Source organism: Kwoniella shivajii, chromosome 7 (assembly GCF_035658355.1).
Source record: "Kwoniella shivajii chromosome 7, complete sequence".
Taxonomy (NCBI): Eukaryota; Fungi; Basidiomycota; class Tremellomycetes; order Tremellales; family Cryptococcaceae; genus Kwoniella; species Kwoniella shivajii.
Genome location: NC_085914.1, coordinates 1,013,746 through 1,027,787, shown reverse-complemented (window position 1 = coordinate 1,027,787; position 14,042 = coordinate 1,013,746). Strand labels below are relative to the sequence as shown.

General features: G+C 42.3%; 4 protein-coding genes across 4 annotated transcripts; 3 read left to right on the top strand and 1 right to left on the bottom strand.

Moving 5' to 3' along the window:
- Positions 1-200: 200 nt before the first annotated feature.
- Positions 201-1,552, top strand: IL334_005502 (uncharacterized protein; the record flags this gene model as incomplete). The annotated part of the gene is made up of 5 exons (XM_062937214.1): positions 201-404; positions 522-730; positions 859-924; positions 1,033-1,213; positions 1,304-1,552. The coding sequence occupies 5 exons, from the start codon at positions 201-203 to the stop codon at positions 1,550-1,552; spliced, it is 909 nt and encodes a 302-aa protein (XP_062793265.1).
- Positions 1,553-2,159: 607 nt separating this feature from the next.
- IL334_005501 (uncharacterized protein) lies at positions 2,160-3,360 on the bottom strand (the record flags this gene model as incomplete). Its single annotated transcript, XM_062937213.1, has 4 exons — positions 2,160-2,472; positions 2,551-2,696; positions 2,792-3,044; positions 3,194-3,360. The coding sequence occupies 4 exons, from the start codon at positions 3,358-3,360 to the stop codon at positions 2,160-2,162; spliced, it is 879 nt and encodes a 292-aa protein (XP_062793264.1).
- A 1,190-nt stretch (positions 3,361-4,550) lies between these two features.
- On the top strand, positions 4,551-6,563 carry IL334_005500 (uncharacterized protein; the record flags this gene model as incomplete). Its single annotated transcript, XM_062937212.1, has 9 exons — positions 4,551-4,570; positions 4,673-4,780; positions 4,909-5,007; positions 5,113-5,425; positions 5,528-5,674; positions 5,754-5,826; positions 5,909-6,017; positions 6,085-6,191; positions 6,283-6,563. 9 exons carry the CDS (start codon positions 4,551-4,553, stop codon positions 6,561-6,563), a joined length of 1,257 nt encoding a protein of 418 aa, XP_062793263.1.
- Positions 6,564-7,220: 657 nt separating this feature from the next.
- Positions 7,221-12,325, top strand: IL334_005499 (uncharacterized protein; the record flags this gene model as incomplete). Its single annotated transcript, XM_062937211.1, has 9 exons — positions 7,221-7,351; positions 7,563-8,006; positions 8,158-8,473; positions 8,545-9,387; positions 9,454-10,397; positions 10,455-10,899; positions 10,963-11,103; positions 11,169-11,222; positions 11,303-12,325. The coding sequence occupies 9 exons, from the start codon at positions 7,221-7,223 to the stop codon at positions 12,323-12,325; spliced, it is 4,341 nt and encodes a 1,446-aa protein (XP_062793262.1).
- Between the last annotated feature and the right edge of the window lie 1,717 nt (positions 12,326-14,042).

Genomic DNA, 14,042 nt, shown 5'->3' with positions numbered 1-14,042 from the left:
GCTCGGACGTTTCCGCTTCCATCTTCCGATAACTTAATCTTCAAAGATCTCCATCTTATTGCTTTTTCTTTGATTGTTTTCGGATACCCTTTTCACTGATTGTCTGAAGACTACGAACAAAGTGATTCTTCCATTAGCGACTACAACTCGATCCATCGTCTTCGGTTAGAAATATACGCCAACATCTTATCGTGAACATGATGCAGAATAGCTTCATACGCTCGATAGCTGGTCCATCTCGTGTGAACATATCTACGAACTCATCTACAGGGAAACAGATTTGTAAACGATGTTTTTCACTGTCGGTGTTGAATCAATCGGGACATAATAGATGGTCTAAGATCAAACATAAGAAAGGAGCAGTAGATAGAGAAAGAGGTGCATTATTCGCTAAATTATCCAGAGTATGTTGAACCTTCTCTTCATCTTGTCCCATCCTGTCCCATCGCCACCCAAGTCGTCCTACTTCTGTCAGATCATTCGCTACTCCATACCGCATACTAATCGACAACGTTCTATAGGAGATCATAACAGCGATGAAACCACCACTATCTTCTGATCCATCATTCAATTCCAAATTAGCAACAGCACTTCAAAGAGCTAAAGAACAAGGATTGACTAAACAAGGAATCGAAAACGCAATGGCCAGAGCTAAAAGTGCGGCTGATGGTACAGGTCAAAATGTCATCTATGAAGCTGTTGCACCAGGTGGTAAGGTTGTCATGCTAGTGTAAGTGCATATATTACTTTTCATTACAAGATGTCAAACTATCAAGAGTATTCCAATGAGACACGTAAAAATGGAATGGGAATAGACGAGAATGAAACGAAAATGCTGATTTGAAAGGACTGATTTAGTGAATGTCTCACTTCAAATCCAGCTAGAACAGTAAAAAGAGTCAAAGAGATATTATCGAAAAACGGGTGAGCAATCGAATCCTTCTAAGTATAATTGTTGTGGCTCTTGTAGACATTCTCAGCTGTCAATGTACATGGAATTCGTTTTGACGTCGACTCCTGTCCCCGAATTAGCGCTCGAACATCACCTGTTTTATTCATGTTTAACAAAGAAGGATTGATTACTCTGATCCCTCAACCTGAATCAAAACTAGCGAATTACGATCATCTATTCGAGATCGCAGTTGAGAATGGAGCAGAGGATGTTCGGGAGATTTCCTTGGAAAATGAAGAAGAAGGTAGTATCGAATATGAGGTGAGTATTGGGATCTTCCCAATTGTATCTTCTTTTTTCCTTTCCGAGTATCGGGGCCTGGATATCCAATATTCACAATCATTCCATTAGATCTCAACACCCACATCATCCCTTTCACCAATAACGAACCTCCTATCAAACCCCCCTTATTCATCAGACTATTCAATCCAATCTTCAGATCTCGTATTCGTCCCGACAGATCCCATAGCCATACTGGGAGAAGGAGAAGCACAAGGTGAAGGTATAAATGAGGAAATGGCAGAAAGTATATTTAGGATAGTTGATTTATTGGAAGAGGAAGGTGATGTAGTTAAAGTTTGGACAAACTTAGATGATTAAGCTCAAAAACATCGACACAAGATAGGATCAGGGATAGACATATGGGACATATTAGATCCGTCTCATCTCGATCGGATCACTGAGTCGATCGATAAGTCGATCGAGACGGATGATATACCTTGCATTATTAGTTATTCCATGCATAACATACGTATTAAGAGATACATGTAGACATTATAGAGTATCATTGGAGAGAAACGCCACAACATATCCAACGTCGAGTGCGTGAACCAGACTACACCACACACATCTGCAACTTTCAATAGCGGTGATATACGCACTCAGCATTGGTACAGATGAGAAGTCCGGTGAAAACAAACCAGAATGTGCCAGGGAGTACATTCAAAGATTGACATGTCTTACTACTGATACTACTACTATTACTGCGCTACTACTACTACTACTGCTGCTACTACTACTGCTGCTACTACTACTGCTGCTACTACTACTGCTGCTACTACTACTGTTGGTGCTGCTGCTGTCTCCTACTACTACTACTAATTAGCCTACAGATACTACCACATTCTATCCATATCTCAACTAGCGACTTCTTCCATCTCCACTACTGCACTACCCCACACTTGTTAATGCCTAAATCGATGGACCCTTAAACCCATCTGGCACCGTTATAAGCTCTGGCAGCAACGATACCAACAACGCCTAAACCAGCTCCGCCAAGGAGTTTAGCCCAGTTTTCACCACCGCCACCACCTAGACCTGAAACGACTGATTTAGCTGCAAGTTGATGCTGTCCTACAGCTACTCCGAATAAATCGTATGCGATACTTGTACCGAACAAAAGAGGAGTAGTTAATGCTGTGAGGATTGATGCGAGAGGAGTCAAGATCTGGACAAGGAGGTTAGGTGGAACTGAAGGGAAATAGGCTGCGGTAGCATTATGAAATAAATCGAGCACTCCACTACACGACACGACAAAGCAGGTCAGTAAGATCGATGTCCAAAAAAAAAAGAAGAAGCAAGAATGGGGCAAGACTCACATTCCAGCAAAGGTGATGTTGATGGCGTTGGTGAGCTTGGATTGATAAGTGCTTGGAGCAGGATCACGGAGGAAGAAAGTGTAATAAAGTTGAGTTAAAGAGTTGATGGTGACCAAGACGTTTGAGCCTTTGAGGTTGTTTTTGTTCTACGCGTATGGACAAGGATGATTAGCATGGGAGGTCTGAGAGAAATGACAGAGATCACAAGGAAGAGGGAGAATAGTCATATCGCTTTACTCACCCAGAATAACATCCAAATAGCAATACAACCATTACCAAGAGCGTACCAAGGAGCGTATCTTAATGTATTCCTTTCAACATCTTTTGGTGCTCTAAAGAACTCTCTTAACCAGATCAACTGTAAAATCTGTTGAGGACCGAAGAACCCTGCAATTGCAAATGGTTGAGGCGAGAAGGAACATGGGTTGGCATCATGAATATCTTTCATGTTTGGTGACGAAAGCATTCCATATTGTTGACATGCGAAATCGAACCTATTTAATAATGAATAAGGCAAAAAAGGCGAGCGAGGTCAGCAATAGATCGTATCATCGGGAGCACTAGGTAGATGAGAGACAATCTCTTTCTTGTATGGGGAAAAAATCGGTTTTGATACAAGGAAAGTTGGTGAAAGACATCTTACAAGAATGAAGCAGGAGCTAAGATCCTAGCGGTAGATAATGAAATTCCCATCGTAGCTAAAGGATAATTTGATGTATATGAATCGTCTTCTTCAGATACACGTTCAGTAGTTGCTGGTGTAGGTAATAGAGGTTCTGTTGAATGTCTTCTTGGATCAGGTAATGACATGAAAGCAAGTAATGTCAATTCACGAAAACAAAACTCAATGTATGATTCAGAGAGAAATGATTTAGAAGAGGGAATGAGGAATCGAGAAGAAGGATCATGCATTTATACGTATATAGAAGAATACCTCTAACCCGTTGAGGCCGAAGGAACTACGTATGATTCAATTCTATAAAAGACGGTTACGAATCGATCAAGGCTTTCCATAATAAATTCGATATGAGATCATATTGAACTCAGCAAATCAGCAGACCCACTTGAGATGTTATACCGTAACAAGCATTCTAAAATATGGGAATACTCATGTGCGCACCTGTCCAATGGACCTCAATTCTTTCTTATTGGGAAAGACAGGCTCGAGATCAAGAGTACTTGAAGATCGAAAATAACAAAAAACATGAGATGAGATGGGGGGAATCACATGAAATGTCTGAAAGTGAGGTCATAAGCTGCGTGCCTGGTCACAGAATGGGAGGGAGTGAGGGGAATATGGGGTAAGATGTGTAAGTTATAACTCATACATTTATCTACAGTCACAGTGAAACAGCTACCAGCGCATCTCCTTATTGTTGGCATTCTCCATTGATCTGACAGATAGTATACGTCTAATCGTTCGAACGGGACTACACTTCAGTGAGGTGTTGAACAAATGCATCAAAGGGGAGAGAGAGGTAGCAACTAATCAAATGATGGATCAATTGGGTACGAAGGAAGCGGCGTTGTCCGAAGACATGATCGATGCATTGATAAGCACGAGCATCTCACCCCGATGATACTTGATAGTTACTATACAGGTTGTCTTCTCTCTGCCCATACAACAGGCTGCAAAGGTAATACACCGCATCTCGTGTATTCCTGCATATCATCTTCTCCTTCTCCTTGCTCCTTTCTCCACAGATCCTTCAGATCAGAAGTAACACGCCTTCTTTAAAAGTATCACTAATATCGGACAATCCCCCTTCTCCGGATCTTGTATACATCTCTCATTGTGAATGAGAAATATAAGTAATCTTCTTTGGAAGACAAAGTCACTTTCGTATATATCAGAATCCATAGGAACCAGAATCAAAAGCCCCAATACAACGTTCATTTCTGTTAATCGTTTCAACGCCAGTCCATTACACATATCTAAATCTATACCTTCATCGATAAGGGATTTTACTACTTATTTACCACATAGGAAATCAGTCTATATGGGGGATAACATCATCAAGTGAGTATCACATTGCTAGTCCAGTCCACTACTGGAGTGTATAGCTCTTCTCTCAAGTTGGAAAATGATATATCAAAAGCTGATTTTTGATCTTCATCATAGCTTCTACGCGGGTCAACCCCCTTTAAATAGGGTAGCATTCCAAAGACATTCGAGTGAACTCATGAATCGTAATTTACATGATCCAACTACTAAATTCTTGGTTTTCAAGTGAGTGGAGCGGTCCCTGCTTATCTATTCTCTTACCTGAGCTCCGGCTTCGAGTAGAAGTAGACAATGACTGGGAGTACAAGAGGGAAAAAAAGCTGATCTAATTTTACAATGTCATCCTATCGTAGATCTGGAAATCCTCTTATGAAGAAAGGCCAAGTTGGACAAGTCCTGTATCTATCTAAAGAGGATATAGGCGATAGATTAGGAAAAGAGTTTGGGGCTGCGTGAGTGTTTTCATTCATCCATACTATCCCCAAGCTGGAATCTAACCGAGTACGCCTCATTGTGTCAAACTGATCATTTTTTCCTTCGTCGCTTCGTCTCTGTAGCCCCCCTGACTCCCCTCCAGATGCGAAGAAGATCTACGAAGGATCTCGACTTCCCCAAACACTTGCAGCATTGGTCTTCTTAGGAATAGACGATCGTCAATCACCCACAAATAACTCTTCTTCACAAGTGGAACATCACAATCCTAAAGGAACAGCTTACTTCGCTATTGATGCAGGAAGTGAAGAGTGGGATTTGGAAAAACTGAATGCCGAATTCGGTGAAGCGAGAGCAAGTGGAAGTGCTATGACTCCCTGGGACGCAGCTGTTTTCGCTCAAGGAAGGGCTTTGATTGATTGGAATGTAAGGAACAAAGTGAGTGATTCCGCTACGTTCATGATCGGCGATAGGGGGAATTAGCGAATTGATTGGAGACCAAAGAATTATAGCTGATGTCCTTCTTCTCACCCTTTGCAGTTCTGCCCAGCGTGCGGGTCTAACACTTACTCCCTATGGGCAGGATGGAAGCGAAACTGTATCTCATCAGTCGAACCTGTTCCAGGTAAAGAACCGTGTTTCTCCACAAAGGGATTACACAATTTCGCTTATCCTCGAACAGATCCTGTAAGCTAGTGTATTCCCTTCCACTTCCGGTCATATAGAGTGGTAACTCACAGAGTCCATATTTGCTTCACCGGAATAGGTCATCATAATGGGTATACTGGATTCGACAGGAGAAAAGATGTTACTGGGAAGACAAAAATCGTGGCCTAAAGGTGAGCTTATCTTTCGACAGATCCCTCCAGCTGTATATCAATCGAAGAGAGTCTCATTTACCTGGTTTGTCTTTTTTCGCAGGAATGTACTCTTGCTTAGCGGGATTTATCGAACCTGGAGAGACGTTCGAGGACGCAACTAGGAGAGAAGTATTGGAAGAAGCAGGTATCGAGGTTGGACCTGTAAGATAGTGAGTTATATGTTGCACCTCGCGAAATAAGAACAACAAATCGTGTTGATCGATTTATCGGAATCAGCTCATCAAGTCAACCGTGGCCTTATCCATCGAATTTGATGGTAGGTTGTTTTGGACGAGCGGAAGATGGTCAGACCATCAGGTTAGATTTGGATAATGAGCTCGAGGGTGAGTGTGACTTTGTTTATTGTGTATTGACACTTGTGTAATTTTCGATGAAATCCGCCGAGATTGCTTTTGCTCATAGAGATTCTGGTAGACGCACAATGGTTTCCTCGATCAACCATTCAATCAGTGATTGCCTCACCTACAGGATCAACTTTTACGAAGAAAGACTATAAACAATTAGATGACAAATCCACATCAGCATCAGACGCAGAAACCTCTGCTGCTTTAGCTCCATCAGAAAAGAAATCAGAGGAATTAAAACCTAAACAAGGTGAACTGGGATTAAGTAGGGTTCCACCCGGAACTGCTATTGCAGGTCAATTGATCCGACAATGGGCAGAAGGTGGTTTGGATCTAGTTAGCAAGTTGTAGATATCTCTTCTTGTTGGGTGATCTATACTTGTCTGTGCTTGATTAGTCTTGTGAGGATGAATGGGGAACGTCGTCTTCGTTGTTCATAGTATGTCATCCAAAATGAGAGATTCCCATTTTGACGCCACGTTTTGCCACAATGTCGATCGGAGATTGCCTATTAGACGTTTGACGGCCGACTTTTGATACGAGTAATACTGGGATTCATAATCACCAATTCACCAGTTCCATCCTTCCCCATATCTTTCCATCATTGTGACATCCTTCTTGCACTTGAGAGATGGGTACACCCAGTTAAGAACAAGCAACCCTGATCGTCAACTGGAGAAGATACCCTTTTTTGGTCAAAATCCTTCCATCATCAACGTTGTAATATCATAGCACGCGAGCAGTCTAAAAACGGACCGCTAAACCGGCTTTTTTTCCATATATATATATATATATTTCGCCATTCTATCATTTACGATACTGTGAGCCTCTTGGTCTAATCAAGTCATAGGATCCATCGACTCGACTGGTATACAATAGGTTCTCACCACAACGATTACCGCTTCGGCTCAATAGAAGTGTATAACGACGCCCCTTTGAAAGAGAGAAAGTGAGAAGGAAAAGGTAGAATCAAATCACGATTAAAGTAGAGGAATTATCACATCCAAAATGCTTTGGAGATTCAGTTTCGCATCCAATTCTACATTGGATGCGTTACTGACTCGCGATATAACACCTTCTTTAGAGGAAGTATTGGATGAACAAGATATTTTAAGTGAATGTAAAGCTCAAAATCAAAAGTGAGTTAAATCATCCCCATTTGATCTTTTTTCACTTTGCACCATATTCCCCATTTATCCGAATTCAATCTATACGAATTTCCACACTCGAAACCTTGTTTTGTACAAGAAGATTGTTGGAAAGTGCATTACCTGAGGAATTTTCAAAATCGAACGCTCAATTTATACTGATATTGGGTTTTCTTTTTTCTTTTCTTTTTTTTGGTTTCAGATTAGTATCATATTTATCAAGAGAAGAATCGGTGAAATCGTTATTACAATGGGTAGTAGCTGGATTAGATGAATTGAATCAACAAGCTAAAGAAGCTGAAAATGAATGTTTAAATATCGCATTAACTTCACCTGATTTATATCCTTCTTATCGTCCGTCTACCTCCTCCCCTTCTTCTTCTCGACCTTTGGTGATACCTGGAACAGGACCAAATAGTCCTCCATTGGAAACACCGAATTTGGTCAATGTAGATCTCAATGATACACCGAAGAATGGAGAAATCAACTCAGAGGAAAAGGTGGACGATAATGGTGATGATACGGCCGAAATCACATCCCAAGAAGAAAAAGAGGAAGAAGATGATGAATTTGATGGTTCAGATGTAGGTTTAGGGAGAGGTCTGAGAAGGAAATCTGAAGGGGAGGATGATATACATCGTTCAAAGTGAGTTTTGGGTCTCCGCTTCTGTCTGAAAAAGCCAGTGGATTAGACGTAAGGAATTTGAATAATTGATTACAAGCATGAATCGGACTCGAATTATACTTCCTTTGGTCGACGAAAACTTCGATATGTGAGCTGACACCGCTCCAAATAGATATCCCAGCTTGGCAACCGAGATTCTTTGTTGTGTAGAACTGTGGTCTGTTTCCGAAACTATAATACACAATCCGGAATACCTCCTAGCTCCTTTCTGGGATGCCATCTTACCGCCTATAAATCCGGATGACCCGAAATCAGAAGCCAACAATGATACCTCGTCTAACGTTTCACGTCAAGAAGCTTCTGAGAGGGAAAGAGCAAGAAATGAATTTTGGAGTGAAAAAGATGAAGAGAGAGATAGAAGAAGAGAAATGATAAGAGGAATGTGGATGCGAGTCAACGGTGCTCTCATGACTAAACGTACACCTGAAGTGAGTAGATCGGTGCGGATTCACGCTCAAAGGTTGTCTGACTGACGGCCTGTATTTTACTGGTATTGCAGATGATGCGGTTCATACAATCTTTACCTAATATCGTAGAACGGATAGTGGCCCGTATAGCAAGTCCTGCGGTTCAAGATATTCTCATTCGAATAGTCTCGTCGGAAGAGAGCGGTGTATCAGGTGTCATAGATTGGTTGGCGGATGAAGGACTGATAACTCGATTACTCATATTCCTTTCACCACATTATTCGACTTCAGTCCATTCGGTCATCGCTGAAATCCTCAAATCAATCATCACTCTCTGCGCCCCATTACCTTTCAATCCTCATGGAGGTAATGCAATGGAACAACAAGCTGGTCAAGGTCAAGCTACTGGCATCAGGGACAATCGATTGATTCGAGAATTGATATCGGAACCTAATGTCAAGATAATGTTAGGGTTCATGTTGGATGATATCGAACTAACAGATTCGGATTGGAATGGGAGGAACGGTCCGGATTCAGAAGATACATCTCCATCAGATCCTTTTATCGTTCACCCTTTACCTTCAATAGCATCAGCTACTTCATCCCTAACGCATATCTGTTCGATCTTAGTAGAAGTGATTAGAAGAAATAATTCCGATTTCTCAGAACCTCATTTATTCCATACATTGAGAAATCGATTGATGAGCGTAAGAATGCAACCTCAAACCAATGGAGTCGTCCCATCAAACCCAACCGAAGGAGAATCTGAGATTGAGACAGAACAAGAGAAAGAAGAGAAAGATAGAAGACATATGGAAGAAGCCTTGGCCGATATGAGCTCCAGAATGGGCATAGTTCATCTTGGTCATCTATTAGATTTGATTAGTCAAGGATTTGGACGACTGAACCATTTCGTCATACGTCCTCGATCTCAGGTAAGGGAAAACAAGTGTATATCCTGCTGCTCAGCTTGATTTGCTAATTTTTCTATCAATCTGTAGGACCGGTCGGCATCAGTAGCAGTAACGAAACCATTTACGTTGGAACGATTTCGAATTCTCGAGCTATATGCCGAATTGTTACATAGTTCGAATATGTCGATATTGAATCGTGTACCAGGGACTGGCCCGGCGTACACCGAAGAGGGAATCTTATCCGGTGGTTTGGAAGGTTTAGAAGCTTTGGGCGAAGCAATTGATGGCGATCAAGCTGGGGAAGACGATAATCAGAATCAAGAAGATCGAGTCACTCTAGCTAAAGAATTACCTGTTTCAAGTGGATCAACGGATGCTTCTTTGACTGAATCAGATGATGTCGCATCAGACGATGCAGAAATGCTGGAAAACATAGATGATGATGCTACCCCATCGCATTCCCCTTCAGCTTCCAAAGTTCTGGAACTGCCGAAATCAAATGGAGAATCGACACCAGCTACCGTTCCTCCTCCACCATCACCTGCCGACGTGGAGAGACTGAGAGATGTCATGGGAATCGAATCAAGACCATCGTCTTTATCCGTCGTTTCAGAAGCTGGTGCAGCGTCAAATATAGCCGTAGCAAATTCAACAGCTGCACCTTCAATTGCTTCTTCCGATAAATCAGATCCAATTCCTGCGGAGGAACTCGATTCAGAATTCAAAGCGAATCCATCCGCTCCACCTCCAATGAATGCTACTCCGAAATGCGAAGATCTGTCAAAATTCGCACCGGGAGACAGACTGAAAAGACAGTACATTATCAATTCAGTCATACCGACAGTCGTCAATTTGTTTTTCGAATATCCAAATAACGATTTCATGCATCATGTAGTGTACGATATCTTGCAACAGATTCTGAATGGAAGATTGGGTCCTGGATTGAACAGTGAACTGGTGGTGGAATTGATCGTAAAAGCCAAATTAGTGGAAAGGGTTATTGAGGCACAAAGACTGAATGATCGTATGGTGTAAGTGCTTACCGATCTGAAGAATCGTTTGGTGGATGCTGATATCGTGTTAAATAGTGCTCAATCCAAATGTCCCAGATTACCATATATGGGTCATATAACCCTGATATCAGAAGAACTGGTAAAATTCTTCTCTCGATGTCCACCTGAGTTATATAATTCGATAAAAGACTCTTTCATCCAATCAGAATGGGAAGCATTCGTCGGAACTTCCTTGAAAGAAGCCAAGGCACGTGACACACATCCATTGGCAGGTGGGAAACCCATGACTTCGATGAACAATGGATCTATATCTGAAAGTGAAGGAATTTCCGGAACCAACAGAGATGAAGAGAGTAGTTCAGATGAAGAAGATGGCATTGATCAAGTCGTCAAATTCGGCGAACCATTGACTAGAACTGTAGCTCAAGATGGTTTCGCTCACAGAGGTACCGGTGATAACGATTTCGATAATTTCGGTGAGGATGAAAATGGAAATGGAGATGAAGAGGGTATGGATAGGGTGAGTACAATCTGTGAAATCTATTGGTGATTTTGCTGACGTGACTATGCGATATTGTCACAGTTCTGGAGAAACTCCGGCGTCGGTCTCGGTAGAAGAATGGTCGATTCGTCAGATGATGATGACGATGACGCAGATTGGTTGAGACCTAGTCCCAACACCGCTTGGGGTAACAACGGGGGAGCAGATGAGGATGATTTCGGGGTGAGTATTGTGATCACATTTGAAATAGGGAATACATCATGACTAATGATATTTACCATGTCTAGGCATGGGAAACGGCTGGTCCCAATAGACAAGGTGGAAAAGACGAATTTGACGACGTAAGTGTCATACTCATTGAAATGCACCTCTTCATGTCGGTTCTCGCTGATAAAGTCTGATTGTCTTGTTACCATCACAGGATGATGGTTGGGGCAATTTCGCTTCGGGATCACCCGCGTTCGCATCACCCAACGCAAGCGCGAATGCTGAAGATCCATTCAAAGATGAATTTGCACCTTCGGTTGTACGAGCTGAACCGGCTCCAAACGCAGAACCTTTAACGCCACGAGATTGGGCAGAACAGTTCGATCGTGCGTTTAGAGAAGGCAGTGATCCTTCTTCATCATCCAACAATAACGGGGTCACGGCGATCGTCGTCCCCAATCTGGACGAAGAGGAGGATGATGAAGAAGAAGAGGAAGAGGAAGGGCATGGAGACCATGCGAAACGAATGTCAATGTCAGCTGGCACAAGTAGCTGGACATTCCAAGGTGATGACGAAGGAGTTGATTTGCCACCTACGATATCGCCTACTATCCCTACACCGGCATCAGGAGGATTCGATTTAGGTCCAGCATTGCCCAGTGTACCTATACCTAAATCACTGATCTCGACTTCACCAAGAAGGGAACCCCCTAAACCGATTCCCTCATCGCCAATACGTGAAAACATATCATCATCACCAACAAGATCAAGAAGGTTATCATCGTCTTCTTCTACTTCATCAACAGCATCTTCATCATCCTCACCATTAAGTACAAGTCCGTTATCACCATCAACCAATCCAATTTTAACATCATCATCGACATCGATACCACCTATAAATATACCTAGAAGAAGGGGATCACGTGGACATGCACCACACCCTGGTCATCCAAGTGGGACATCACCTAATTCACCAAACTCATCACGTAATAAATGGGGTATAGAAGCTTTCTCACCTCCAAATCCAAGTTTGATAGCTGCCGCAACGGAAGAATCACCTCTAGGACCAGGAGTTTCACCAGATACTAAAATTACTGATAGAGGTATGTTACAAAGACAAGTCAATGGAAAAACAGTCACTGTCCCCCAGGATGAAATCGTTGAAGCTATAGAAAGGGCACAAGATGATAGTGAAGATGAGCGGGAGGAGTCGGCGGAAAGCCCAACGGGAAGATAAGGGAATCGAGCAAGCACAACAAGGCATTTTTTCCCGTCTTCTTTCCACTTTTGATTTTAGCATTTCATCCTTTTCAATCCATTCTCGTTGGATCATATTACTTTCATTATATTTACTATTATAGATTTTGACAATTCACGAGATGAAATCATGAACCATTGTAGCATCATACGCTTTTTGCCCTCCATGTGGGTGCATTTTGGTCGAGAGTGGCGTATATTCCAAAGGTAATTGGCGCGCACTCCATTCAGCTATCGTTCCAAAATGACTGTTTGTAATCCGTACAAATCGTACTACGGCCGACCAACGGTTTTTGCGTTTCTGATTCGGTTCCAGCAAATCTAGAGGGGGATTCGTATTCCTACCCAAAAGTTTGGTAAAAAAAAGCCATAACGATAATGATAACATGAACGGGACGGACAGGAACGATTAAATATACCCGTACGGGTTAAGCGGGACTAAATCGACCCTTCTCATTCACACCTTTTCCCATATCTCACATGAGACTGAGCCTTCCTCCTTAATGGAATCAGGACAAAATTTGAGGCAGGCAGCAACTTGGATTTCGACTTTTTCCATTCTCACTGTTGTGTTATTTTTACGTTTGTACAGAGTCCCGTTTGATAATTTCTGGGATCCCGCTTTTCAAATCGGTCAAGACCGATCGATTACTGCTCCTGGAGCCACAAGTCAGTCATTCATTCATTCATAAAGTCAGCGGTCTCCGCTAAATCACTCGAGAATAAAACATCGTCATCCTATGATCTCGCCAAATATGCTCAACCTGCTTGAAAACTAAAAGACTTAATTATCGTTCCTGATCATCATCTTCATAAAGTCGCTAATGAAAACATTGGTAAAGCTGGGATTTTAGCTTTGGCTGCGTGGCGTGCTATCCTCTTGTTCCCAACCTGACAGCGGACAAACCCTTTACTTCACCCATGGAAAACCGTACGAGAGAGAAAGGGAATGTCGTATCTGCTGATCTCAATGGTTCAATTCCACTGACCTGTTCCTTGGCTCCCCTTCATGGGCACTAGGCCAAGTCTACCGAGTTGATGAAAAGATTTTTATTATTTTTTCATTCTAGAGGATTATTGGTGATTGGGATCCGAATAATCAAAATCCAGCGTACATGTTCTTTTTCGTAACAAACGGCAATGCTTCCAACCTTCATCAGTCCCGACATGAATTACCCTACTAGCGTTACTGACAAAGTAGACGTAACGCCTTTGTCAAGCTGGGGACCACAGGTCACGACGTTCTCTGCTGGAGTCGGAGCTCGCTGATGAATCCAGTGTCAAGCCACTGATTACGAGTTTCAATCTGCCGAAGTACATACTGTCAAACAAGGTTATCAAGAGAAAGACTCATGATGATCTATTTCTGAAATTCATCTCAAAGGCTCGGTGCCCCTAATCTTCTACTGATGCCCGATGTAGTCACTATTGGAGTACGCATGACCTCGGACGAGATCATTTCCGATGAATGAACCTTTACTGCGAAATCCTTATCACACGATCACAGTCGAGGACCAACGTACTGTATCTAGACTTTTTGCGGGAAGAGCAACGATCCCTCATGAGAATCCGATCCGAGTAGGTGGATATTTTTTCCATGAAAGCCAATCTCATATGATTCTTATATTATTGAATGAATTACTTCCCCCCCCCCCTTCATTATTCTCCTTTTTTTTTCCCTTTCTGATATCAATCAC